This window comes from Pseudophryne corroboree, chromosome 11, assembly GCF_028390025.1.
Source record: "Pseudophryne corroboree isolate aPseCor3 chromosome 11, aPseCor3.hap2, whole genome shotgun sequence".
Classification (NCBI taxonomy): Eukaryota; Metazoa; Chordata; class Amphibia; order Anura; family Myobatrachidae; genus Pseudophryne; species Pseudophryne corroboree.
The window spans coordinates 146,272,361-146,299,870 of record NC_086454.1 but is presented as its reverse complement, the minus strand read 5'-3'; the positions used below and the strand labels follow the sequence as shown (position 1 = coordinate 146,299,870).

General features: G+C 49.2%; 1 protein-coding gene across 3 annotated transcripts in view; it reads right to left on the bottom strand.

Moving 5' to 3' along the window:
* OTUB1 (OTU deubiquitinase, ubiquitin aldehyde binding 1) overlaps positions 1-27,510 on the bottom strand; it is a 75,959-nt gene that overhangs the window by 37,039 nt on the left and 11,410 nt on the right. For all 3 annotated transcript variants that reach the window (XM_063944928.1, XM_063944926.1, XM_063944927.1), the window contains 2 exons: positions 3,175-3,273; positions 2,621-2,739 (listed from right to left, as the gene is read on the bottom strand). In XM_063944928.1, coding sequence (XP_063800998.1) covers positions 2,621-2,739; positions 3,175-3,273 — 218 coding nt within the window. The remainder of the gene's footprint in view (positions 1-2,620; positions 2,740-3,174; positions 3,274-27,510) is intronic.

Below are 27,510 nucleotides of genomic sequence, written 5' to 3'. Positions count from 1 at the left end.
GGGAGAGTGCGGATGAATCTGCAGCACCGACTGACCAAACAAGAGGTCCTCCTCAGCCAGGGTATCTAACATTTCAAACTTCGCAAAGGTGTTTGATCCCGACCAAGTAGCAGCTCGGCAAAGCTGTAATGCCGAGACCCCTCTGGCAGCCGCCCAGGATGAGCCCACCTTTCTGGTAGAATGGGCTTTTACCGATTTCGGTAACTGCAATCCTGCCGAAGAATGAGCCTGCTGAATCGTATTACAGATCCAGCGCGCAATAGTCTGCTTAGAAGCAGGAGCCCCAATCTTGTTGGGAGCCCACAGGACAAACAGAGCCTCTGTTTTCCTAAGCTGCGCCGTCCTGGCGACATAGATCTTCAAAGCTCTGACCACATCGAGAGACTTTGACTCCGCCAAGGCGTCAGTAGCCACTGGCACCACAATTGGCTGGTTTACATGAAATGATGAAACCACTATTGGCAGAAATTGCTGACGAGTTCTCAACTCCGCTCTATCAGCATGGAAGATTAAATAGGGGCTTTTGTGAAACAAAGCCGCCAACTCAGATACCCGCCTTGTGGATGCCAATGCCAACAGCATGACTACTTTCCAAGTAAGGAATTTTAACTCAACCTTACATAAAGGTTCAAACCAATGAGATTGCAGAAACTGCAATACCACATTAAGATCCCACGGTGCCACTGGGGGCACAAATGGAGGTTGGATGTGTAGCACACCTTTCACGAAGGTCTGAACTTATGGAAGGGAGGCCAATTCTTTTTGAAAGAAAATAGATAAGGCCGAAATTTGTACTTTAATAGAGCCCAACTTTCGGCCCGCATCCACACCTGCTTGCAAAAAATGGAGCAAACGCCCCAGCTGAAATTCCTCCGTAGGAGCCTTCTTGGATTCACACCAAGACACATATTTTCTCCAAATACGGTGGTAATGCTTTGCCGTTACTTCCTTTCTAGCCTGAAGCAGAGTGGGAATGACTTCACTGGGAATACCCTTTCTGGCTAGGATCTGGCTTTCAACCGCCATGCCGTCAAACGCAGCCGCGGTAAGTCCTGATACACGCACGGACCTTGTTGTAACAGGTCCTCCCGTAGAGGAAGTGCCAGGGATCTTCTATGAGCAACTCCTGAAGATCTGGATACCAGGCCCTCCTTGCCAGTCTGGAACAAAGAGTACCGCCTGAACCCTTGTTGTTCTTATAATCTTTATCACCTTTGGAATGAGTGGAAGTGGAGGGAACACATAGACCGACGGAAACACCCACGGTGTCACTAGGGCGTCCACTGCTATTGCTTGAGGGTCCCTCGACCTGGAACAATATCTCTGAAGCTTCTTGTTGAGGCGGGACGCCATCATGTCTATATGAGGAATTCCCCAACGACTTGTCACTTCTGCAAAGACCTCTTGATGAAGACCCCACTCTCCTGGATGGAGATCGTGTCTGCTGAGGAAGTCTGTTTCCCAGTTGTCCACTCCTAGAATGAAGACTGCTGACAGCGCGCTTGCATGTCTTTCCGCCCAGCGAAGAACTTTCGTGGCCTCGGCCATCGCCGCTCTGCTCTTTGTTCCGCCCTGGCGGTTTATGTACGCCACTGCTGTTCTGTTGTCTGACTGAATCAAGACTGGCAGCCCGCGAAGAAGAAGAAGATGTTCCGCTTGCAGAATGCAGTTGTAAATGGCCCTTAATTCCAGAATGTTTATGTGAGACAAGCTTCCTGGCTTGACCATTTTCCCTGAAAATTTCTCCCTTGTGTGACTGCTCCCTAGCCTCGGAGACTTGCATCTGTGGTCACCAGGATCCAATCCTGAATCCCGAACCTGCGTCCCTCCAGAAGGTGAGAACTGTGCAGCCACCACAGAAGGGAGATCCTGGTCCTGGAAGATAGGATTATTTTCCGGTGCATGTCCAGGTGAGACCCGGACCACTTGTCCAACAGGTCCCACTGAACGTCTTTTTCAGAAAAACTCAGTAGAGAGCTCCCCTGTTTGTGACCAGTCTCCCTGGGCACAGTATCTAACTGGAGTCTGGAGGAGGGGCATAGAGGGAGGAGCCAGTTCACACCCAATCAAAGTCTTATAGTGTGCCCATGTCTCCTGCGGATCCCGTCTATACCCCATGGTTCTTGAAGCATCCCCAGCATCTTCTAGGACGTATGAGAAAAACCTTGCGTCTACCATGTATATGTCAACCATTGTCTTGTCGACCTTTTGACCCTGTCAAGCCTTTGACCTGTTTACATGTCGACCTTTTGAACCCACCGCCCTAATGCAGGTCTACCATTAGTGGTAGACCTATTGACTGTAGCCTTTTTAGTGTAAATCTATAGTCAGGATACCGTTCTTTAGAGCACCCCCAACATTCACAGCCTATTAACTCCTTGCTCCTTTCCCTCATGTCAGGTGAGGCTCTCCCTTCCGCTTTCCAAAGTTTCATTTTCTCTCTAAAAACAATCGGCTTTTGTGGCAGCGCACAAACTTCAGAAATATTCTGACTTCTTAACAACTGAAGTTGTAGCCTCTATCTCATGGTACTTACACACTTGTTGTGTGTCTACATCAATAAATACATATTGCAACTTAAATAAAAAACATCTCTTGCATACACAAAATTAATTCTTACCTTGTAAGTTCAGGTCCACCATCCAGCAGGGCTTCTAAATATGAAAAGCCAAACGCTCTGTAAAAGCAATTTCCATCTGGTCGTGTTCTGCGTATGTGAGTGTATCTTCTGTGTAAGTCCTGGAAAATAAGCCAGGTCTATCAAAAACATTTTCAACCTATTATATTCTCTATTTTTATTTGTGAACATAGAGGTGCGAGATGATTGCAGAATAATAATCTAAGACTACTTTCAGGGCTTTGCAACATATGGGTTGTTAGGCAACAGTTTGGGTTGTTAGGGAACTAAATTATTGCCTAAAACATGGAGGAGTTCCTTTACACAAACATTCTGCGCATAGGCGTTACACAGTGGGAGAACAAAGCAGTGTGCATCTGCAGTATACATTCCTAATCAGAGGAAGTGCAAATGAGCAAAGAACATTATTCATTTCAGTGTAACTTTAAGAGATGCTCTGCAAGGCTCTGGAAGAATCAATGGTAGGATAGGCTTCATTTTCTTGTTCCAACATGAAGGAAGAAAACCAAATGCTTCTATAAAAATAATATAAATACCTTTATCTTTTCTTGGTACACTTTGTCATCAGGAGCATATTCCTGGTACAGTACGGAGAGTTGCAAGCGGTCCGAAAGCAGTGGAGTGTGAACAGCGATCTGAGATAGAGGGGAAATTACGGATCAGTGTCACTAATAAGCACGCAAGACTAAATTCCATCCCTCACTAATCACTTGACATCATTCACTGCGAGCCAGCCTACAGTATCGCTATTTCCATGGCTATAAACATAATAGCCAAGAGTGTCAGCTAGCAAACGTAGGGCTGATTCTGGGTTGAGAGCACAGCAAGAAAAAGTAACTTTGTATCAGGTACAAACCAAGTTGCAATGCAGGGGTGCACATACATGTATGTATTTATTTTTGCATGAAGGGTAAAAGGAGATTTATGGTAAGAACTTACCCTTGTTAAATCTTTCTGCGAGGTACACTGGATTCCACAGGGAATAACATCGGGGTGTAGAGTAGGATCTTAATCCGAGGCACCAACAGGCTAAAAGCTTTGACTGTTCCCAAGATGCTCAGCGCCGCCTCCTCTATAACCCCGCCTCCGAACACAGCAGCTCAGTTTTGTCAACCAGTAGCAGGTAAAAGAGACAACAACAGTTAGTAGCCTCAGACACCACATTCTCACGACAGGAGAAGGTATCAGCGGCTAATGCCATACCAACCCAAAAGAAGCTAAGTGCGTCAGGGTGGGCGCCCTGTGGAATCCAGTGTACCTCCGCAGAAAGATTTAACAAAAGGTAAGTTCTTACCATAAACCTCCTTTTCTGCAGCGGGGTACACTGGTATTCCACAGGGAATAACATCGGGGATGTCCTAAAGCAGTTCCTTATGGGAGGGGACGCACTGTAGCGGGCACAAGAACCCGGCGTTCAAAGGAAGCATCGAAGGCATAGAACCTTATGAACGCCCAAGAAGGTCCAACAGACTGAGTAGAATGGGCTTTGGTGGTAGCAGGGGCTGGAAGGCCAGCCACTACATAAGCATGTGCAATAACCATTCTAATCCATCTGGCCAAGGTCTGCTTGTTAGCAGGCCAGCCACTTTTGTGAAAACCAAACAGTACAAAGAGAGAATCAGACTTCCTAACGGAGGCTGTCCTCTTCACATAGATAGGGAGAGCCCGTACCACATCCAAAGACCTACAAGACAAGGCACCCAAATCCGATACCCGTCTAGCAGAGGCAATAGCCAGTAGAAACAAGACCTTGAGGGAAAGCCACTTAAGGTCAGCAGATTCAAGAGCTTCAAACGGAGACTCTTGCAAAGCCTCCAGAACCACCAACAATTCCCAAGGAGCCACAGGTGGGACATAAAGAGGTTGAATCCGTAAAACACCCTGAGTGAATGTATGAACATCAGGCAGAGCTGCAATTGTTCTTTGAAACCATATCGACAAGGCAGAAATATGAACCTTGAGGGAGGCCAGCCGAAGGCCCAAGTCCAGGCCCTGTTGTAGGAAGGCCAAAAGTTTGGCCGTACTAAACTTGTAAATGTCATTATTGTTAGATGCGCACAAAGCAAAGTGCGAATTCCAGACCCTATGGTAAATCCGAGCAGAAGCCGGCTTACGGGCCTTCAACATAGTTTGAATGACCGCCTCAGAAAATCCTTTGGCCCTCAGTACGGAAGCTTCAAGAACCATGCCGTCAAAGCCAGTCGGGCCAAATCCTGGTAAAACACAAGGGCCCTGAACGAGGAGGTCTGGTCGTTGCAGAAGCGGAAGCTCTAGCGAGAGACCCTGAAGGTCTGAGAACCAATGCCGTCTGGGCCACGCTGGAGCTATTAGAAGGATTCCTCCTTCCTGCTAGAACTTCCTCACTACTCTGGGCAGAAGTGACACCGGAGGGAACACGTACGGCAGCCGAAAGTTCCACGGAATTGCCAGTGCGTCCACGAACACCGCTTGAGGATCCCTTGTTCATGCTCCGAAGACCGAAACTTGTGAGTGTGTCGAGACGCCACCAGGTCTACATCTGGTAGGCCCCACTTGTCTACTAGGAGTTGAAATACTTCTGGATGAAGGATCCACTGTCCGGCATGTATGTGCTGACGACTGAGGATGTCCGCTTCCCAGTTGAGGACCCCCGGAATGAACACTGCCGATCTGGCTGGCAGATGGTGTTCTGCCCGTTGAAAAATCTTTGACACTTCCATCATTGCCATGCGGCTTTGAGTGCCGCCTTGATGATTTATGTACGCCACCGTGGTGGCGTTGTCTGACTGTACTTGAACAGGCCTGTGCAGTACCAGATGCCGGGCCAGTTTCAGAGCATTGAACACTGGCCGCAATTACAGAATGTTTATCGGGAGGAGAGACTCCTCCCTGGTCCACTGACCCAGAAGAGAGTGTTGCTCCAACACCGCGCCCCAACCCATCAGATTGGCATCCGTCGTCAGAAGGACCCAGTTGGAGATCCAGAAGGGACGACCCCTGCTCAATCGTTGCTCCTGCAGCCACCAGGTCAGTGACAGATGGACCTCCGGAGACAAGGAGATCATTTGAGACCTGATCCGGTGAGGCAGGCCGTCCCACTTTGCAAGAATCAGGTTCTGCAGAGGGCGGGAATGAAATGGAGCATACTCCACCATGTCGAAAGCAGACACCATGACGCCTAGTACTTGCATCGCCGAGTGTATCGACACACGCGGACGAGAGAGGAAGCAACACATCTTGTCCTGAAGCTTCAGGACTTTCTCCTGTGACAAAAACAACCTCTGGTTGTGTGTCCAACAACGCTCCCATATGCACCATGCACTGGGTAGGGAACAGGGATAATTTCTTCCAGTTGATGAGCCACCCGTGGGCTTGCAGAAACTGGACCGTCAGATCCAAATGACGGAGGAGAATTTCTGGGGAATTGGCCAGGATCAGCAGGTCGTCCAGACACGGCAGGATCCGGATGCCCTGACGGCGGAGTGAAGCAGTCATAACTGCCATGACCTTGGTGAAAATTTGCGGAGCCGTGGTCACACCAAACGGTAAGGCACGGAATTGGTAATGGAGATTGCCAATAGCAAACCTCAGGTATTGCTGATGTGACATGGCAATAGGGATATGCAGGTAAGCATCCTGCATATCCAGGGATACCATATAGTCCCCTGGTTCCAAAGCCAGGACAATAGAACGAAGGGTCCCCACACAAAACTTGGAGAACCTCACAAACTTGTTCAAAGATTTGAGGTTGAGAATGGGGCGGGAGGAACCATTCGGTTTGGGGACTAGGAACAGTGTTGAATAGTAACCCCTGCCCCTCTGAGCCAGAGGCACCGGCACTACCACTCCAGTGTCCAGGAGGTATTGTACCACTAAACGGAGAGTTGTTGCCTTCACCCGATCCGAAGGGATGTCCGTCAGGCAACAGCGAGGAGGGGGGACGTGTCTTGAAGGCTATAGCGTATCCGTGAGCGATGACTTCCCGTACCCAAGCGTCTGAAGTGGTCTTCAACCATACCTGGGTGAACTGTAGAAGTCGGCCTCCCACCCTGGGACCCCCGAGGGGGAGGCCCACCCCGTCATGCCGCAGGCTTCTCAGATTTGGAAGCCAGCTGACGGGCAGCCCAGGCACGTTTAGGCTTGGGGGTTTTAGAAGTGCGAGACTGTTTCGGGTACGCCTGACCCTTTGCTCTACCCGGAGGGCGAAAGGAACGAAAGAAAGGACTCAGCCTACGGGGCAGAAGAAGTAGTACTAGGTAGACATGCGGTCTTAACGGACGCCAAGTCTGCGACAATCTTGTTGAGATCCTCACCAAAGAGGATGTTTCCTTTAAACGGGAGCACCTTCAGGGATTTCTTAGAGTCCAAGTCCACCGACCAGGACCGCAACCAGAGAATACGGCGAGCCAAAATGGATGTCGTAGCAGCCTTGGCCGCCAGAACAGCTGCATCTGAAGCTGCTTCTTTAATGTAATGAGATGCCGTGACAATATCATTTCCCAATTTTTACTCAATTCTGTCGCAGGGGGATAACAGGCTAGCATTTTCTTTTGCGGGGTGAATTTCTTACCTGGGTTCTCCCAGGATTCCTGACATATGTCAACCAAGTGGTCAGAATGAGGTAAAACCAATTTAGTAACCTTCTGACGTTTGAACCTGTCCGGTTTATTAGATGTAGTAGCAGGCTCAGGATCATCATCAATCTGAAAAATGACCCTGATAGCCTCTAATAGATCAGGAACATCCACCTGTGAAATAGATTCCCCATCAGAAACGTCATGATCAGAGTCTGTGGGGTCAGAACACATGCCATCTTCATCGGAAGAGGTATCCGGAACATGCGTGGATTGAGAGGAAGTAACAGCCCGCTTAGAGAACTTCTTAGGTTTAGTCTTAAGCGGGTGAGGGTCAGGAATACATTTATCCAAAGAGTTATTCAAGTGCTGTAACTGAGTGAACAGAGCATCTGTCCATGGCGGATTAACCGCAGGAACCATATAAGGCTGATAAGGCACAGGAGGTCCCATAGGGGGCGCAAGTCTAGTTACCAGCATAGTCAGTAAATTAGAAAAGGCAGACCAAGGCGGGCCCAGATGTGCCCCCGTTGTTACAAACTGACTGGGGGGTACAGAACCCCCAAAACCTGAACGCTCCGCAGCCATGTTATCCTCAAATGCATTTGGGACATCATAACAGCACACGGCGGAATCAGCCCCAGACCCATCGCCCCCTGTAGCTGATATGATATGAAAGCGCAAACCACGGGCGACACAGTACAATATCAGCAGATTTAATACCTAACACAAACCACCCCGGGCAGTGTGACAGCACAAACAGAGGATTTCTGAGGTAAAATGTGACTGAAAAACACAGAGAAAAAATAAGATTTTAAACCTACCGGTAAATCTTTCTCTTTCTCGTAGAGGATGCTGGGGACTCCGTAAGGACCATGGGGTATAGACGGGCTCCGCAGGAGACATGGGCACTCTAAAGACTTTAGAATGGGTGTGCACTGGCTCCTCCCTCTATGCCCCTCCACCAGACGTCAGTTAGAGAAACTGTGCCCAGAGGAGACGGACAGTACGAGGAAAGAATTTTTGTTAATCTAAGGGCAAGATTCATACCAGCCCACACCATCCACACCGTATAACATGGAATATACGAACCAGTTAACAGTATGAAACACAACAGCATCAGCCCGAGACTGATCAAAACTGTAACATAACCCTTATGCAAGCAAAAACTATATACAAGTCTTGCAGAATTTAGTCCGCACTGGGATGGGCGCCCAGCATCCTCTACGGACTAGGAGAAAAAGATTTAACGGTATGTTTAAAATCTTATTTACTCTTACGTCCTAGAGGATGCTGGGGACTCCGTAAGGACCATGGGGATTATACCAAAGCTCCAGACCGGGCGGGAGAGTGCGGATGACAATGCAGCACCGATTGAGCAAACATGAGGTCCTCCTCAGCCAAGGTATCAAACTTGTAGAATTTAGCAAAAGTGTTTGAACCCGACCAAGTAGCTGCTCGGCAAAGCTGTAATGCTGAGACACCTCGGGCAGCCGCCCAAGAAGAGACCACCTTCCTAGTAGAATGGGCCTTCACCGAATTTGGTACCGGCAATCCAGCCGTAGAATGAGCCTGCTGAATCGTGTTAGAAGCAGGGGCTCCAACCGTGTTGGCTGCATACAGGACAAACAGTGCCTCTGTTTTCCTAATCCGAGCCATCCTGGCTACATAAACTTTTAAGGCCCTGGCTACATCAAGAGACTTGGAATCCTCCAAGTCAACCGTAGCCACAGGCACCACAATAGGTTGGTTCATATGAAACGACGAAACCACCTTAAGCAGAAATTGAGGACGAGTCCTCAACTCTGCTCTATCCACATGGAAAATCAGATAGGGGCTTTTGTGAGACAAAGCCGCCAATTCAGACACCCACCTCGCAGATACCAAGGCTAACAACATGACCACTTTCCAAGTGAGAAATTTCAACTCAACTGTTTGAAGAGGTTCAAACCAGTGTGACTTAAAATAAGAATTTACTTACCGATAATTCTATTTCTCGTAGTCCGTAGTGGATGCTGGGGACTCCGTCAGGACCATGGGGAATAGCGGCTCCGCAGGAGACAGGGCACAAAAATAAAGCTTTAGGATTAGGTGGTGTGTACTGGCTCCTCCCCCTATGACCCTCCTCCAAGCCTCAGTTAGGATACTGTGCCCGGACGAGCGTACACAATAAGGAAGGATATTGAGGTAAGACTCATACCAGCCACACCAATCACACCGTATAACTTGTGATCTGAACCCAGTTAACAGTATGACAAACGTAGGAGCCTCTGAACAGACGGCTCACAACAATAACAACCCGAATTTGTTTGTAACAATAACTATGTACAAGTATTGCAGACAATCCGCACTTGGGATGGGCGCCCAGCATCCACTACGGACTACGAGAAATAGAATTATCGGTAAGTAAATTCTTATTTTCTCTAACGTCCTAAGTGGATGCTGGGGACTCCATCAGGACCATGGGGATTATACCAAAGCTCCCAAACGGGCGGGAGAGTGCGGATGACTCTGCAGCACCGAATGAGAGAACTCAAGGTCCTCCTCAGCCAGGGTATCAAATTTGTAGAATTTTGCAAATGTGTTTGCCCCTGACCAAGTAGCAGCTCGGCAGAGTTGTAATGCCGAGACCCCCCGGGCAGCCGCCCAGGATGAGCCCACTTTCCTTGTGGAATGGGCCTTGACAGATTTAGGTTGTGGCAAGCCTGCCACAGAATGTGCAAGTTGAATTGTGCTACAAATCCAACGAGCAATCGTCTGCTTAGAAGCAGGAGCACCCATCTTGTTGGGTGCATACAATATAAACAGGGAGTCAGACTTTCTGACTCCCGCCGTTCTTGAAATATATATTTTCAATGCCCGGACCACGTCCAACAACTTGGAATCCTCCAAATCGTTAGTAGCCGCAGGCACCACAATAGGCTGGTTCAGGTGAAACGCTGACACCACCTTAGGCAGAAAATGAGGACGTGTCCGCAGTTCTGCCCTGTCCGTATGGAAAATCAGATATGGGCTCTTATATGATAAAGCCGCCAATTCTGATACTCTCCTGGCTGAAGCCAGGGCCAGTAGCATGGTTACTTTCCATGTAAGATACTTCAACTCCACCGATTTGAGCGGCTCAAACCAATGGGATTTGAGAAAATCCAAGACTACATTAAGATCCCACGGTGCCACTGGGGGCACAACCGGGGGCTGTATATGTAGTACTCCTTTTACAAAAGTCTGGACTTCAGGAACTGAAGCCAATTCTTTCTGGAAGAAAATCGACAGGGCCGAAATTTGAACCTTAATGGACCCCAATTTGAGGCCCATAGACAATCCTGTTTGCAGGAAATGTAGGAATCGACCCAGTTGAAATTCCTCCGTGGGGGCCTTCCTGGCCTCACACCACGCAACATATTTTCTCCAAATGCGGTGATAATGTTGTGCAGTCACCTCCTTCCTGGCTTTTACCAGTGTAGGAATGACCTCTTTCGGAATGCCTTTTTCCCTTAGAATTCGGCGTTCAACTGCCATGCCGTCAAACGCAGCCGCGGTAAGTCTTGGAATAGACACGGTCCCTGCTGAAGCAGGTCCGGTCTTAGAGGTAGAGGCCACGGATCCTCCGTGAGCATCTCTTGAAGTTCCGGGTACCAAGTTCTTCTTGGCCAATCCGCAGCCACTAGTATCGTTCTTACTCCCTTTTGCCGTATAATTCTCAGTACCTTTGGTATGAGAGGCAGAGGAGGGAACACATACACTGACTGGAACACCCACGGTGTTACCAGAGCGTCCACAGCTATTGCCTGAGGGTCTCTTGACCTGGCGCAATACCTGTCCAGTTTTTTGTTGAGGCGGGACGCCATCATATCCACCACTGGTTTTTCCCAACGGTTCACAATCATGTGGAAGACTTCTGGATGAAGTCCCCACTCTCCCGGGTGTAGATCGTGTCTGCTGAGGAAGTCTGCTTCCCAGTTGTCCACTCCCGGAATGAATACTGCTGACAGTGCTATCACATGATCTTCCGCCCAGCGAAGAATCCTTGCAGCTTCTGCCATTGCTGTCCTGCTTCTTGTGCCGCCCTGTCTGTTTACGTGGGCGACTGCCGTGATGTTGTCCGACTGGATCAACACCGGCTGACCCTGAAGCAGGGGTTTTGCCAGGCTTAGAGCATTGTAAATCGCTCTTAGCTCCAGTATATTTATGTGAAGAGACATCTCCAGGCTTGACCATACTCCCTGGAAGTTTCTTCCCTGTGTGACCGCTCCCCAGCCTCTCAGACTGGCATCCGTGGTCACCAGGACCCAGTCCTGTATGCCGAATCTGCGGCCCTCTAACAGATGAGCACTCTGCAACCACCACAGAAGAGACACCCTTGTCCGTGGCGATAAGGTTATCCGCTGATGTATCTGCAGATGCGATCCGGACCATTTGTCCAGCAGATCCCACTGAAAAGTTCGTGCGTGGAATCTGCCAAATGGAATCGCTTCGTAAGAAGCCACCATCTTTCCCAGGACTCTTGTGCATTGATGCACAGACACACTCCCTGGTTTTAGGAGGTTCCTGACAAGTTCGGATAACTCCCTGGCTTTCTCCTCCGGAAGAAACACCTTTTTCTGAACCGTGTCCAGAATCATTCCCAGGAACAGCAGACGTGTCGTCGGGGTCAACTGAGATTTTGGAAAATTCAGAATCCACCCGTGTTGTTGCAGCACTAGTTGGGTTAGTGCTACTCCGTCCTCCAGCTGTTCTCTGGACCTTGCCCTTATCAGGAGATCGTCCAAGTAAGGGATAATTAATACGCCTCTTCTTCGCAGAAGAATCATTTCGGCCATTACCTTGGTAAAGACCCGAGGTGCCGTGGACAATCCAAACGGCAGCGTCTGAAACTGATAATGACAGTTTTGCACCACGAACCTGAGGTACCCTTGATGTGAAGGGCAAATTGGGACATGTAGGTAAGCATCCTTTATGTCCAGGGACACCATAAAGTCCCCTTCTTCCAGATTCGCTATCACTGCTCTGAGTGACTCCATCTTGAACTTGAATTTTTGTATGTACAGGTTCAAAGATTTCAGATTTAGAATAGGTCTTACCGAGCCGTCCGGCTTCGGTACCACAATATAGCGTGGAGTAATACCCCTTTCCCTGCTGTAGGAGGGGTACCTTGACTATCACCTGCTGAGAAAACAGCTTGTGAATGGCTTCCAATACCGTCGCCCTGTCTGAGGGAGACGTTGGCAAAGCAGACTTTAGGAACCGGCGAGGGGGAGACTTCTCGAATTCTAACCTGTAACCCTGAGATACTACCTGCAGAATCCAGGGGTCCACCTGTGAGCAAGCCCACTGTGCGCTGAAATTCTTGAGTCGACCCCCCACCGCTCCTGAGTCCGCTTGTAAGGCCCCAGCGTCATGCTGAGGGCTTTGCAGAACCCTGGGAGGGCTTCTGTTCCTGGGCAGGGGCTGCTTGCTGCCCTCTCTTACCCCTTCCTCTGCCCCGAGGCAGATATGACTGTCCTTTTGTCCGCTTGTTCTTATAGGACCGAAAGGACTGCGGCTGAAAAGACGGTGTCTTTTTCTGTTGGGAGGGGGTCTGAGGTAAAAAGGTGGATTTTCCGGCAGTTGCCGTGGCCACCAGATCCGATAGACCGACGCCAAATAATTCCTCCCCTTTATACGGCAATACTTCCATATGTCGTTTGGAATCCGCATCACCTGACCACTGTCGCGTCCATAAACTCCTTCTGGCAGATATGGACATCGCATTTACTCTCGATGCCAGAGTGCAAATATCTCTCTGAGCATCTCGCATATAAAGGAAAGCATCCTTTAATTGCTCTATAGTCAATAAAATACTGTCCCTATCCAGGGTATCAATATTTTCAGTCAGGGAATCCAACCAGACGACCCCAGCACTGCACATCCAGGCTGAGGCGATGGCTGGTCGCAGTATAACACCAGTATGTGTGTATATACTTTTTAGGGTAGTTTCCATTCTCCTATCAGCTGGATCCCTGAGGGCGGCCGTATCAGGAGACGGTAACGCCACTTGTTTTGATAAGCGTGTGAGCGCCTTATCCACCCTAGGGGGTGTTTCCCAGCGCGCCCTAACCTCTGGCGGGAAAGGGTATAATGCTAATAACTTTTTTGAAATTAGCATTTTTCTATCTGGGTTAACCCACGCTTCATCACATACATCATTTAATTCCTCTGATTCAGGAAAAACTACAGGTAGTTTTTTCACCCCCCACATAATACCCCTTTTTGTGGTACTTGCAGTATCAGAGATATGCAAAGCCTCCTTCATTGCCGTGATCATATAACGTGTGGCCCTACTTGAAAATACGTTTGTTTCATCACCGTCGACACTAGATTCAGTGTCTGTGTCTGGGTCTGTGTCGACCGACTGAGGTAAAGGGCGCTTTACAGCCCCTGACGGTGTCTGAGACGCCTGGGCAGGTACTAACTGGTTTGCCGGCCGTCTCATGTCGTCAACTGATTTTTGTAATGTGCTGACATTATCACGTAATTCCATAAACAAAGCCATCCATTCCGGTGTCGACTCCCTGGGGGGTGACATCACCATTATCAGCAATTGCTCTGCCTCCACACCAACATCGTCCTCATAGATGTCGACACACACGTACCGACACACAGCAGACACACAGGGAATGCTCTTATCGAAGACAGGACCCCACTAGCCCTTTGGGGAGACAGAGGGAGAGTTTGCCAGCACACACCCAAGCGCTATAATATATATGGGAACAACCTTATATAAGTGTTGTTCTTTATAGCAGCTTAAATATATCAAAATATCGCCAAAAAAATGCCCCCCCTCTCTGTTTTACCCTGTTTCTGTAGTGCAGTGCAGGGGAGAGTCCTGGGAGCCTTCCTCACAGCGGAGCTGAGCAGGAAAATGGCGCTGTGTGCTGAGGAGAATAAGCTCCGCCCCCTATTTCGGCGGGCTTTTCTCCCGTAGTTTTAGATAACTGGCATGGGTTAAATACATACATATAGCCTCAATGGCTATATGTGATGTATTCTTTTGCCATAAAGGTATTAAATATTGCTGCCCAGGGCGCCCCCAGCAGCGCCCTGCACCCTCCGTGACCGCTTGGTGTGAAGTGTGTGACAACAATGGCGCACAGCTGCAGTGCTGTGCGCTACCTTCATGAAGACTGAAGAGCCTTCTGCCGCCTGTTTCCGGACCTTCAATCTTCAGCATCTGTAAGGGGGGTCGGCGGCGCGGCTCCGGGACGAACCCCAGGGTGAGACCTGTGTTCCGACTCCCTCTGGAGCTAATGGTGTCCAGTAGCCTAAGAATCCAATCCATCCTGCACGCAGGTGAGTTGAAATTCTCTCCCCTAAGTCCCTCGATGCAGTGAGCCTGTTGCCAGCAGGACTCACTGAAAATAAAAAACCTAAAAACTTTTTCTAAGCAGCTCTTTAGGAGAGCCACCTAGATTGCACCCTGCTCGGACGGGCACAAAAACCTAACTGAGGCTTGGAGGAGGGTCATAGGGGGAGGAGCCAGTGCACACCACCTGATCCTAAAGCTTTATTTTTGTGCCCTGTCTCCTGCGGAGCCGCTATTCCCCATGGTCCTGACGGAGTCCCCAGCATCCACTTAGGACGTTAGAGAAAGAACTGTAACACCACGTTAAGGTCCCATGGTGCCACTGGGGGCACAAAAGGAGGCTGGATGTGCAGCACTCCCTTTACAAAAGTCTGGACTTTTGGGAGAGAAGCCAATTCCTTCTGAAAGAATATAGATAGGTTCCATTAAGATACAGATTTCGGCCCTAACTTCAGGCCCATATCCACTCCTGTCTGTAAAAAGTGAAAACGGCCCAGGTGGAAATCTTCCGTAGGAGCATTCTTGGCTTCACACCAAGAAACATACTTCCTCCAGATACGGTGATAATGTTTCACAGTCACCTCCTTCCTAGCCCTTATCAGAGTAGGGATGACTTCCTCCGGAATACCTTTCCTAGCTAGGATCCGGTGTTCAACCGCCATGCCGTCAAACGTAGCCGCGGTAAGTCTTGGAACACGCAGGGCCCCTGCTGCAACAGGTCCTCCCTGAGAGGAAGAGGCCATGGATCTTCTGCAAGCATCTCTTGCTGATCTGAATACCAGGCCCTTCGAGGCCAATCTGGAACTATGAGTATTGTCTGCACTCTTTTTCTTCTTATGATTCTCAATATTTTGGAGATGAGAGGAAGAGGAGGGAATACATAGACCGACTGAAACACCCATGGTGTCACCAGGGCGTCTACCGCTACTGCCTGAGGGTCCCTTCACAATACCTCCGAAGCTTTTTGTTGAGGCGTGACGCCATCATGTCTATTTGAGGAAGTCCCCAAAGACTTGTTATCTCTGCAAAAACCTCTTGATGAAGTCCCCATTCTCCTGGATGGAGATTGTGTCTGCTGAGGAAGTTTGCTTCCCAGTTGTCCACTCCTGGAATGAAGACTGCTGACAGAGCACTTACGTGATTTTCCGCCCAGCGTAGAATCCGTGTGGCTTCCGCCATTGCCACTCTGCTCTTTGTCCTGCCTTGGCGGTTTACATGAGCCACGGCTGTGACGTTGTCTGATTGAATCAGAACCGGTAGTTCGCGAAGAAGATTCTCCGCTTGTCGTAGGCCGTTGTATATGGCCCTCAATTCCAGTACGTTGATGTGTAGACAAGCCTCCTGACTTGACCATAGTCCCTGAAAATCTCTTCCTTGTGTGACTGCTCCCCATCCTCGGAGGCTCGCGTCCGTGGTCACCAGAACCCAGTCTTGAATGCCAAACCTGCGACCCTCGAGAAGGTGAGCACTCTGCAGCCACCACAGGAGAGACACCCTGGCCCTGGGGGACAGGCTTATTTTCTGATGAATTTGAAGATGGGACCCGGACCACTTGTCCAGAAGGTCCCCCTGAAATGTCCTCGCATGAAACCTGCCGAAGGGGATGGCCTCGTAGGTTGCCACCATTTTCCCCAGTACTCCAGTGCATTGATGGACTGACACTCTTTTCGGTTTTAACAGGTATCTGACCATGTTCTGGAGTTCCTGGGCTTTTTCCATCGGGAGAAAAACCCTCTTTTGTTCCGTGTCCAGAATCATGCCTAAGAAAGATAGAGTCGTTGGAACCAACTGTGACTTTGGTAGATTTAGAATCCAGCCATGTTGCTGCAGCACTCTCAGGGAGAACGAAACGCTTTTCAGCAACTGATCTCTCGATCTCGCTTTGATCAAGAGATCGTCCAATTATGGGATAATTGTGACTCCCCACATGCGCAGGAGCACCATCATTTCCGCCATTACCTTGGTGAAAATCCTCTGGGCCGTGGAAAGCCCAAACGGCAACGTCTGAAACTGGTAATGACAGTCCTGTACAGCGAATCTCAGGTACGCCTGATGAGGGGGATATATGGGGACATGAAGGTATGCATCCTTTATGTCTAGTGACACCATAAAATCCCCCCCTTCCAGGCTGGAGATAACTGCCCGGAGCGATTCCATCTTGAATTTGAACTTTTTTAAGTACAGGTTTAGGGATTTTAAATTTAGAATGGGTCTGACCGAGCCATCCGGTTTCGGGACCACAAATGGGGTTTAATAGTACCCCTTCCCCTGTTGAACTAGGGGAACCTCGACAACCACTTATTGTTGACACAGTTTTTGTATTGCAGCTAAAACTATCTCCCTTACTGGGGAAGAAGCTGGTAAAGCCGATTTGAAAAACCGACGAGGAGGCACGTCTTCGAATTCCAGCTTGTAGCCTTGGGACACAATTTCCATTGCCCATGGATCCACGCCTGACTGAACCCAGACGTGGTTGAAGAGTCAAAGACGTGCCACCACCGGCGCGGACTCCCTCAGTGGAGCCCCAGCGTCATGCGGTGGATTTAGTAGAAGCCGGGGAGGACCTCTGCTCCTGGGAACTAGCCGTAGCAGGCACTCTTTTCCCTCTACCCTTACCTCTGGCGAGGAAGGAAGAGCCCCGACCTCTTCTAGACTTATGCGACCGAAAGGACTGCATCTGATATTGTGGTGTTTTCTTCTGCTGTGGGGGAACATAAGGTAAAAAAGTAGATTTACCCGTGGTAGCTGTGCAAACCAGGTCCGCGAGACCTTCCCCAAATAAAACCTCACCCTTGTAAGGCAAGACTTCCATATGCCTCTTTGAGTCGGCATCACCCGTCCATTGGCGGGTCCACAGGGCTCGCCTAGCAGAAATCACCATGGCGTTGGCTCTTGAACCTAGCAGCCCAACGTCTCTCTGAGCGTCTCTCATATATAAGACTGCGTCTTTAATGTGACCCAAGGTCAATAAAATGGTATCCCTATCTAGGGTATCAATGTCAGCTGACAAGATATCTGTCCAAGCTGCTACAGCGCTACAAACCCAAGCCGACGCTATTGCCGGTCTGAGCAAGGCACCCGTATGTGTATAAATTGATTTTAAGGTAGTCTCCTGTCTGCGATCAGCAGGATCCTTGAGGGCTGCCGTGTCTGGAGACGGTAGCGCCACCTTTTTGGACAAGCGCGTTAAAGCCTTGTCCACCTTGGGTGAGGATTCCCACCGTAACCTGTCCTGTGCCAGGAAAGTATATGCCATAAGAATTCTCTTGGGAATCTGCAGTTTCTTGTCTGGAGTTTCCCAAGCTTTTTCAAATAACTCATTCAGCTCATGAGATGGGGGAAAGGTTACCTCAGGTTTCTTTTCCTTAAACATGCATACCCTCGTGTCAGGGACAGAGGGGTCATCAGTGATATGCAAAATATCTTTTATTGCAATAATCATATAATGAATACTTTTGGCCACCCTTGGGTGTAACCTCGCATCATCATAGTCGACACTGGAGTCAGAATCCGTGTCGGTATCAGTGTCTGCTACTTGGGACAGTGGACGTCTCTGAGACCCTGAAGGGCCCTGCGACACAGACAAAGCCATGGACTGACTCCCTGTTTTATCCCTGGACTCTGCTTTGTCCAATCTCTTATGTAATAAAGACACATTTGCATTTAAAACATTCCACATATCCAACCAATCAGGTGTCGGCGTTGCCGACGGAGACACCACAATCATCTGCTCCACCTCCTCCCTAGATGAGCCTTCCACTTCAGACATGCCGACACACACGTACTGACACCCCCACACACTCAGGGATATATCTATATGGAGACAGTCCCCCAATAAGGCCCTTTGGAGAGAGAGAGTATGCCAGCACACACCCAGCGCCACCGGACACTGGAATAAAATCCCAGTTAGTACAGTGCTTTTATAGAGCCACCTTCTCTGCAGTGTGCTGTGGAGAAAATGGCGCTGGTTAGTGCTGGAGGATCAAGCTCCGCCCCCTCAGCGGCGGGCTTCGGTCCCGCTCAAATTATTTATACTGACGTGGGTTTTTTAATATAACGCCTCCGCAGTATCTACTCTATATGCCAGTGTCCCTTGAGGTTAATATTGCTGCCCAGGGCGCCCCCCCTGCAACTATGGGGTATAGACGGGATCCGCAGGAGACATGGGCACTTTAAGACTTTCAAAGGGTGTGAACTGGCTCCTCCCTCTATGCCCCTCCTCCAGACTCCAGTTATAGGAACTGTGCCCAGGGAGACGGACATTTCGAGGAAAAGGATTTATTGTTAAACCAAGCACGCCGTACAACATGGCATTCAACATAACGCAAGTCAACGGCATGAACAACGTCAGCAACAGGCTGACTAAAAAATGTAACAAGATGTGTTGAAACGTAACAAAAAACTGCAGATACAGTACGCACTGGGACGGGCGCCCAGCATCCTCTACGGACTAAGAGAAAATAAGAATTTACTTACCGATAATTCTATTTCTCGGAGTCCGTAGTGGATGCTGGGGTTCCTGAAAGGACCATGGGGAATAGCGGCTCCGCAGGAGACAGGGCACAAAAACTAAAGCTTTACGATCAGGTGGTGTGTACTGGCTCCTCCCCCTATGACCCTCCTCCAAGCCTCAGTTAGGTACTGTGCCCGGACGAGCGTACACAATAAGGAAGGATTTTGAATCCCGGGTAAGACTCATACCAGCCACACCAATCACACTGTACAACCTGTGATCTGAACCCAGTTAACAGTATGATAACAGCGGAGCCTCTGAAAAGATGGCTCACAACAATAATAACCCGATTTTTGTAACTATGTACAAGTATTGCAGACAATCCGCACTTGGGATGGGCGCCCAGCATCCACTACGGACTCCGAGAAATAGAATTATCGGTAAGTAAATTCTTATTTTCTCTATCGTCCTAGTGGATGCTGGGGTTCCTGAAAGGACCATGGGGATAATACCAAAGCTCCCAAACGGGCGGGAGAGTGCGGATGACTTCTGCAGCACCGAATGAGAGAACTCCAGGTCCTCCTTAGCCAGGGTATCAAATTTGTAGGATTTTACAAACGTGTTTGCCCCTGACTAAATAACCGCTCGGCAAAGTTGTAAAGCCGAGACCCCTCGGGCAGCCGCCCAAGATGAGCCCACCTTCCTTGTGGAATGGGCATTTACATATTTTGGCTGTGGCAGGCCTGCCACAGAATGTGCAAGCTGAATTGTATTACACATCCAACTAACAATAGTCTGCTTAGAAGCAAGAGCACCCAGTTTGTTGGGTGCATACAGGATAACAGCAAGTCAGTTTTCCTGACTCCAGCCGTCCTGGAACATATTTTCAGGGCCCTGACAACATCTAGCAACTTGGAGTCCTCCAAGTCCCTAGTAGGTGCAAGGCACCACAATAAGCTGGTTTAGGTGAAACACTGACACCACCTTAGGGAGAGAACTGGGGACGAGTCCGCAGCTCTGCCCTGTCCAAATGGACAAACAGATATGGGCTTTTTTGAGAAAAAACCACCAATTTGACACTCGCCTGGTCCAGGCCAGGGCCAAGAGCATGGTCACTTTTCATGTGAGATGCTTCAAATCCACAGATTTGACTGGTTTTAAACCAATGTGATTTGAGGAATCCCAGAACTACGTTGAGATCCCACAGTGCCACTGGAGGCACAAAAGGGGGTTGTATATGCAATACTCCCTTGACAAACTTCTGGACTTCAGGAACTGAAGCCAATTCTTTCTGGAAGAAAATCGACAGGGCCGAAATTTGAACCTTAATGGACCCCAATTTGCGGCCCATAGACACTCCTGTTTGCAGGAAATGCAGGAAACGACCGAGTTGAAATTTCTTTGTGGGGCCATCCTGGCCTCACACCACGCAACATATTTTCGCCACATGTGGTGATAATGTTGTGCGGTCACCTCCTTTCTGGCTTTGACCAGGGTAGGAATGACCTCTTCCGGAATGCCTTTTTCCCTTAGGATCCGGCGTTCCACCGCCATGCCGACAAACGCAGCTGCGGTAAGTCTTGGAACAGACATGGTACTTGCTGAAGCAAATCCCTTCTTAGCAGCAGAGGCCATAAGACCTCTGTAAGCATCTCTTGAAGTTCCGGGTACCAAGTCCTTCTTGGCCAATCCGGAGCCATGAGTATAGTTCTTACTCCTCTACGTCTTATAATTCTCAGCACCTTAGGTATGAGAAGCAGAGGAGGGAACACATACACCGACTGGTACACCCACGGTGTTACCAGAACGTCCACAGCTATTGCCTGAGGGTCTCTTGACCTGGCGCAATACCTGTCCCGTTTTTTGTTCAGACGGGACGCCATCATGTCCACCTTTGGTATTTCCCAACGGTTTACAATCATGTGGAAAAAACTTCCCGATGAAGTTTCCACTCTCCCGGGTGGAGGTCGTGCCTGCTGAGGAAGTCTGCTTCCCAGTTTCCATTCCCGGGATGAAACACTGCTGACAGTGCTATCACATGATTTTCCGCCCAGCGAAAAGTCCTTGCAGTTTTTGCCATTGCCCTCCTGCTTCTTGTGTCGCCCTGTCTGTTTACGTGGGCGACTGCCGTGATGTTTTTCCCACTGGATCAATACCGGCTGACCTTGAAGCAGAGGTCTTGCTAAGCTTAGAGCATTATAAATTTACCCTTAGCTCCAGTATATTTATGTGGAGAAAAGTCTCCAGACTTGATCACACTCCCTGGAAATTTTTTCCTTGTGTGACTGCTCCCCAGCCTCTCGGGCTGGGCTCCGTGGTCACCAGCATCCAATCCTGAATGCCGAATCTGCGGCCCTCTAGAAGATGAGCACTCTATAACCACCACAGGAGAGACACCCTTGTCCTTGGATATAGGGTTATCCGCTGATGCATCTGAAGATGCGATCCGGACCATTTGTCCAGCAGATCCCACTGAAAAGTTCTTGCGTGAAATCTGCCGAATGGAATTGCTTCGTAGGAAGCCACCATTTTTACCAGGACCCTTGTGCAATGATGCACTGTTTTTAGGAGGTTCCTGACTAGCTCGGATAACTCCCTGGCTTTCTCTTCCGGGAGAAACACCTTTTTCTGGACTGTGTCCAGAATCATCCCTAGGCACAGCAGACGTGTCGTCGGGATCAGCTGCGATTTTGGAATATTTAGAATCCACCCGTGCTGTTGTAGCAGTATCCGAGATAGTGCTACTCCGACCTCCAACTGTTCCCTGGACTATGCCCTTATCAGGAGATCGTCCAAGTAAGGGATAATTAAGACGCCTTTTCTTCGAAGAAGAATCATCATTTCGGCCATTACCTTGGTAAAGACCCGGGGTGCCGTGGACAATCCAAACGGCAGCGTCTGAAACTGATAGTGACAGTTCTGCACCACGAACCTGAGGTACCCTTAGTGAGAAGGGCAAATTTGGGACATAGAGGTAAGCATCCCTGATGTCCCGGGACACTATATAGTCCCCTTCTTCCTGGTTCGTTATCACTGCTCTGAGTGACTCCATCTTGATTTGAACCTTTGTAAGTGTTCAAAAAATTTTTAGAATAAGTCTCACCTAGCCTTCTGGCTTCAGTACCACAATATAGTGTGGAATAATACCCCTTTTCTTGTAGTAGGAGAGGTAATTTAATTATCACCTGCTGGGAATACAGCTTGTGAATTTTTTCCCATACTGCCTCCTTGTCGGAGGGAGACCTTGGTAAAGCAGACTTCAGGAGCCTGCGAAGGGGAAACGTCTCGACATTCCAATCTGTACCCCTGGGATACTACTTGTAGGATCCAGGGGTCCTGTACGGTCTCAGCGCCATGCTGAGAACTTGTCAGAAGCGGTGGAACGCTTCTGTTCCTGGGAATGGGCTGCCTGCTGCAGTCTTCTTCCCTTTCCTCTATCCCTGGGCAGATATGATCTTATAGGGACGAAAGGACTGAGGCTGAAAAGACGGTGTCTTTTTCTGCAGAGATGTGACTTAGGGTAAAAACGGTGGATTTTCCAGCAGTTGCCGTGGCCACCAGGTCCGATGGACCGACCCCAAATAACTCCTCTTCCTTTATACGGCAATACACCTTTGTGCCGTTTGGAATCTGCATCACCTGACCACTGTCGTGTCCATAACATCTTCTGGCAGATATGGACATCGCATTTACTCTTGATGCCAGAGTGCAAATATCCCTCTGTGCATCTCGCATATATAGAAATGCATCCTTTAAATGCTCTATAGTCAATAAAATACTGTCCCTGTCAAGGGTATCAATATTTTTAGTCAGGGAATCCGACCAAGCCACCCCAGCTCTGCACATCCAGGCTGAGGCGATCGCTGGTCGCAGTATAACACCAGTATGTGTGTATATACTTTTTATGATATTTTCCAGCCTCCTGTCAGCTGGTCCTTGAGGACGGCCCTATCTATAGACGGTACCGCCACTTGTTTTGATAAGCGTGTGAGCGCCTTAGCCACCCTAAGGGGTGTTTCCCAACGCGCCCTAACTTCTGGCGGGAAAGGGTATACCGCCCCTAATTTTCTATCGGGGGGAACCCACGCATCATCACACACTTTATTTAATTTATCTGATTCAGGAAAAACTACGGTAGTTTTTTCACATCCCACATAATACCCTCTTTTGTGGTACTTGTAGTATCAGAAATATGTAACACCTCCTTCATTGCCTTTAACGTGTGGCCCTAATAAGGAATACGTTTGTTTATTCACCGTCGACACTGGATTCAGTGTCCCTGTCTGTGTCTGTGTCGACCGACTAAAGTAAACGGGCGTTTTAAAACCCCTGACGGTGTTTTTGAGACGTCTGGACCGGTACTAATGGTTTGTCGGCCGTCTCATGTCGTCAACCGACCTTGCAGCGTGTTGACATTATCACGTAATTCCCTAAATAAGCCATCCATTCCGGTGTCGACTCCCTAGAGAGTGACATCACCATTACAGGCAATTGCTCCGCCTCCTCACCAACATCGTCCTCATACATGTCGACACACACGTACCGACACACAGCACACACACAGGGAATGCTCTGATAGAGGACAGGACCCACTAGCCCTTTGGAGAGACAGAGGGAGAGTTTGCCAGCACACACCAAAAACGCTATAATTATATAGGGACAACCTTATATAAGTGTTTTCCCTTATAGCATCTTTATTATATATTTCTAACGCCAAATTAGTGCCCCCCCCCTCTCTGTTTTAACCCTGTTTCTGTAGTGCAGTGCAGGGGAGAGCCTGGGAGCCTTCCCTCCAGCCTTTCTGTGAGGGAAAAAGGCGCTGTGTGCTGAGGAGATAGGCCCCGCCCCTTTTTCGGCGGCCTCGTCTCCCGCTCTTAACGGATTCTGGCAGGGGTTAAATATCTCCATATAGCCTCCGGAGGCTATATGTGAGGTATTTTTAGCCAAAATAGGTTTTCATTTGCCTCCCAGGGCGCCCAGCGCCCTGCACCCTCAGTGACTGCCGTGTGAAGTGTGCTGAGAGGAAAATGGCGCACAGCTGCAGTGCTGTGCGCTACCTTTAGAAGACTGAGGAGTCTTCTGCCGCCGATTCTGGACCTCTTCTTACTTCAGCATCTGCAAGGGGGCCGGCGGCAAGGCTCCGGTGACCATCCAGGCTGTACCTGTGATCGTCCCTCTGGAGCTGATGTCCAGTAGCCAAGAAGCCAATCCATCCTGCACGCAGGTGAGTTCACTTCTTCTCCCCTAAGTCCCTCGTTGCAGTAATCCTGTTGCCAGCAGGACTCACTGTAAAATAAAAAACCTAAGCTAAACTTTTCTAAGCAGCTCTTTAGGAGAGCCACCTAGATTGCACCCTTCTCGGCCGGGCACAAAAATCTAACTGAGGCTTGGAGGAGGGTCATAGGGGGAGGAGCCAGTACACACCACCTGATCGTAAAGCTTTACTTTTTGTGCCCTGTCTCCTGCGGAGCCGCTATTCCCCATGGTCCTTTCAGGAACCCCAGCATCCACTAGGACGATAGAGAAAAGGATTTACCAGTAGGTATTAAAATCCTATTTTCTCATACGTCCTAGAGGATGCTGGGGTCACATCAAGAACCATGGGGTTATACCAAAGCTCTAGAACAGGCGGGAGAGTGCGGATGACTGCAGCACCGACTGACCAAACATGAAGTCCTCATCAGCCAGGATATCAAACTTGTAGAACTTCGCAAAGGTGTTTGAAACCGACCAAGTAGCCGCTCGGCAAAGTTGTAATGCCGAGACCCCCTGGGCAGCCGCCTAGGACGAGCCCACCTTTCTGGTAGAATGGGCCTTCACCGATTTCGGTAACGGCAATCCAGCCGTAGAATGTGCATGCTGAATATTATGACAGATCCAGCGCGCAATAGTCTGCTTGGAAGCAGGAGCCCCAATCTTGTTGTGAGCATACAGGGCAAACAGAGCCTCAGTTTTCCTAAACTGAGCCGTTCTGGTGACATAAATTTTCAAAGCTCTGACTACATCGAGAAACTTTGATTCCAGCAAGGCATCAGTAGCCACTGGCACCACAATAAATTGGATCAAGTGGGACGACGAAACCACTTTCGGCAGAAATTGCTGACGAGTTCTCAACTCTGCTCTATCGTCATGGAAGATCAAATAAGGGCTCTTGTGAGACAAGGCCGCTAGTTCAGACACCCGCCTTGCAGATGCCAAGGCCAACAGCATGACCACTTTCCAAGTGAGGAATTTCAACTCTACCTTCTGTAAAGGTGCAAACCAATGAGCCTCAGCCTCAGCATTCCATTGATGAATCCACAATGCGCTCCTAGCTGAGACTGCCATGGCATTGGCCCTTGATCCCAAGAGGCCAAAATTCCTTGCAGCTTCCTTTAGGTAGACTGCAGCGTCCCTGATATGACCTAGTGTCAAAAGAATGCTATCCCTATCCAGGGTATCTATTTCAGATGACAAGTTATCTGCCCATTTTTCGATAGCACTACTCACCCACGCAGATGCAATGGCTGGTCTGAGTAGCGTACCCGTGGTGACATAAATGGATTTCAATGTATTTTCCTGCCTACGATCCGCAGGATCCTTTAGGGCTGCTGTGTCAGGGGACGGAAGAGCCACCTTTTTGGACAGCCGTGATAGAGCTTTGTCCACAATGGGGGGTGACTCCCATTTTTTCCTATCCCCAGAGGGAAACGGATACGCCACTGGAATCCTTTTGGGAATCTGAAACTTTCTGTCAGGATTTTCCCAAACCTTTTCACAAAGCATGTTCAGTTCATGAGAGGGAGGAAACGTTACCTCAGGTTTCTTTCCTTTATACATACAGACCCTAGTATCAGAAACAGTAGGGTCCTCAGTGATATGTGATATGTAATATGTCTTTTATTGCCACAATCATGTACTGAACGCTCTTTGCCAGTTTTGGATCTAATCTGGCATCACTATAGTCGACACTTGAGTCAGTGTCCGTGTCGGTATCCGTGTCTGCCTGCTGGGCAAATTAACGTTTTTGTGACCCCGAAGGGGTCTAAACTTGTAACAACACATCCTCTACGGATTTCTTCCATGTCTGGTTCTGAGACTCAGATTTATCCAATCTCTTATTTATCAGAGCCACATTTGCATTCAAAGCACTCAAAACATTCACCCAATCAGGTGTCGGCGGTGCCGACAGGGTCACTCCCACAGCCGTTTGCGTCCCTAACAGTCTCCTCCTGGGAAGAGCACTCCGCCTCAGACATGCTGACACACGTGCACCCAACACACCGGGCCTATAGGGGACAGACCCACAGTAAAGCCTGTCAGAGGGACACAGAGGGAGTTATTGCCAGCTCACACCCCGGCGCTCAATCCCGGTCTGAACCACCACAGAAAATGCCCCAAACCTGTAGCGCTTTTATAATTAACATATAATGCACCAAAATAACTGTGCCCCCCCCATTTTCCACCCTGATACTTATGCTGCAGTGTGAGGAAGGACCAGCGTCTCTGCAGCCTTGTGTAGAGAAAATGGCGTCGGGTTGTGTGCTGTGAGGACCTAGCTCCGCCCCCGTAATAGCGCGCTTCAGACCGGCACTTTTCAAATAATTTTTTATACTGGCGGGGGTCCGGACAGTGCCCTGGCACTATGTCCGCTCTTGCCAGTTACTTATAGAGGTCATATATGCTGCCCAGCCCCCCCCTCCCCCCCCCCCCCCCCCCCAACGCCCTGCACTCTGTAGTGCCGTTGTGTGTGGGAGCATGGCGTGCAGCGTGCGAGCGCCGTGGTACCTCAGAAGCCGTCACTGAAGTCTTCTTTTCTTCAGGAGCTAATGGTGTCCTGTAGCCAAAGAAGCAAAGCCTTTAAACTCACAGAAGTAGGTCTGACTTCTCTCTCCTAAGTCCCACGAAGCAGGGAGACTGTTGCCAGCAGTCTCCCTGAAAATAAAAAACCTAACATAAGTCCTTTTCAGAGAAACTCAGTAGAGCTCCTCAGAGTGCATCCAGTCTGCCTTGGCACAGAGTCTAAACTGGAGTCTGGAGGAGGGGCATAGAGGGAGGAGCCAGTTCACACCCTTTGAAAGTCTTAAAGTGCCCATGTCTCCTGCAGATCCCGTCTATACCCCATGGTTCTTGATGTGACCCCAGCATCCTCTAGGACGTATGAGAAACACGGAGTAGAGATCACCCAGCAGCTATATGCACACACACACAGTCACATGTACAATGCAGGAGTTATGAGAAACAATAAAACTGCACTGGACTAGTAATCTATTACCGAGTAAAGCTATGTATTTAAACAAATATATCAATGCACAGTAAAAACTGGATGAATATCACAGGGTACTTGTACTAAATAACCCTGAAGTATGCACTTGTTCTTAACGAACACTGTTTAAACGACATGTAGAATACTTAAGTGTCCTGTAAATGCACAGCGCTGATGATGCAGGCAGCTTTACAGAGGAGGCATCACCCAGCAGTCCCAGAATCAGCGCAGCTGTGTGTAATGGCACCCAAACACGTACAGGTAGTGAGGGAGACAGAG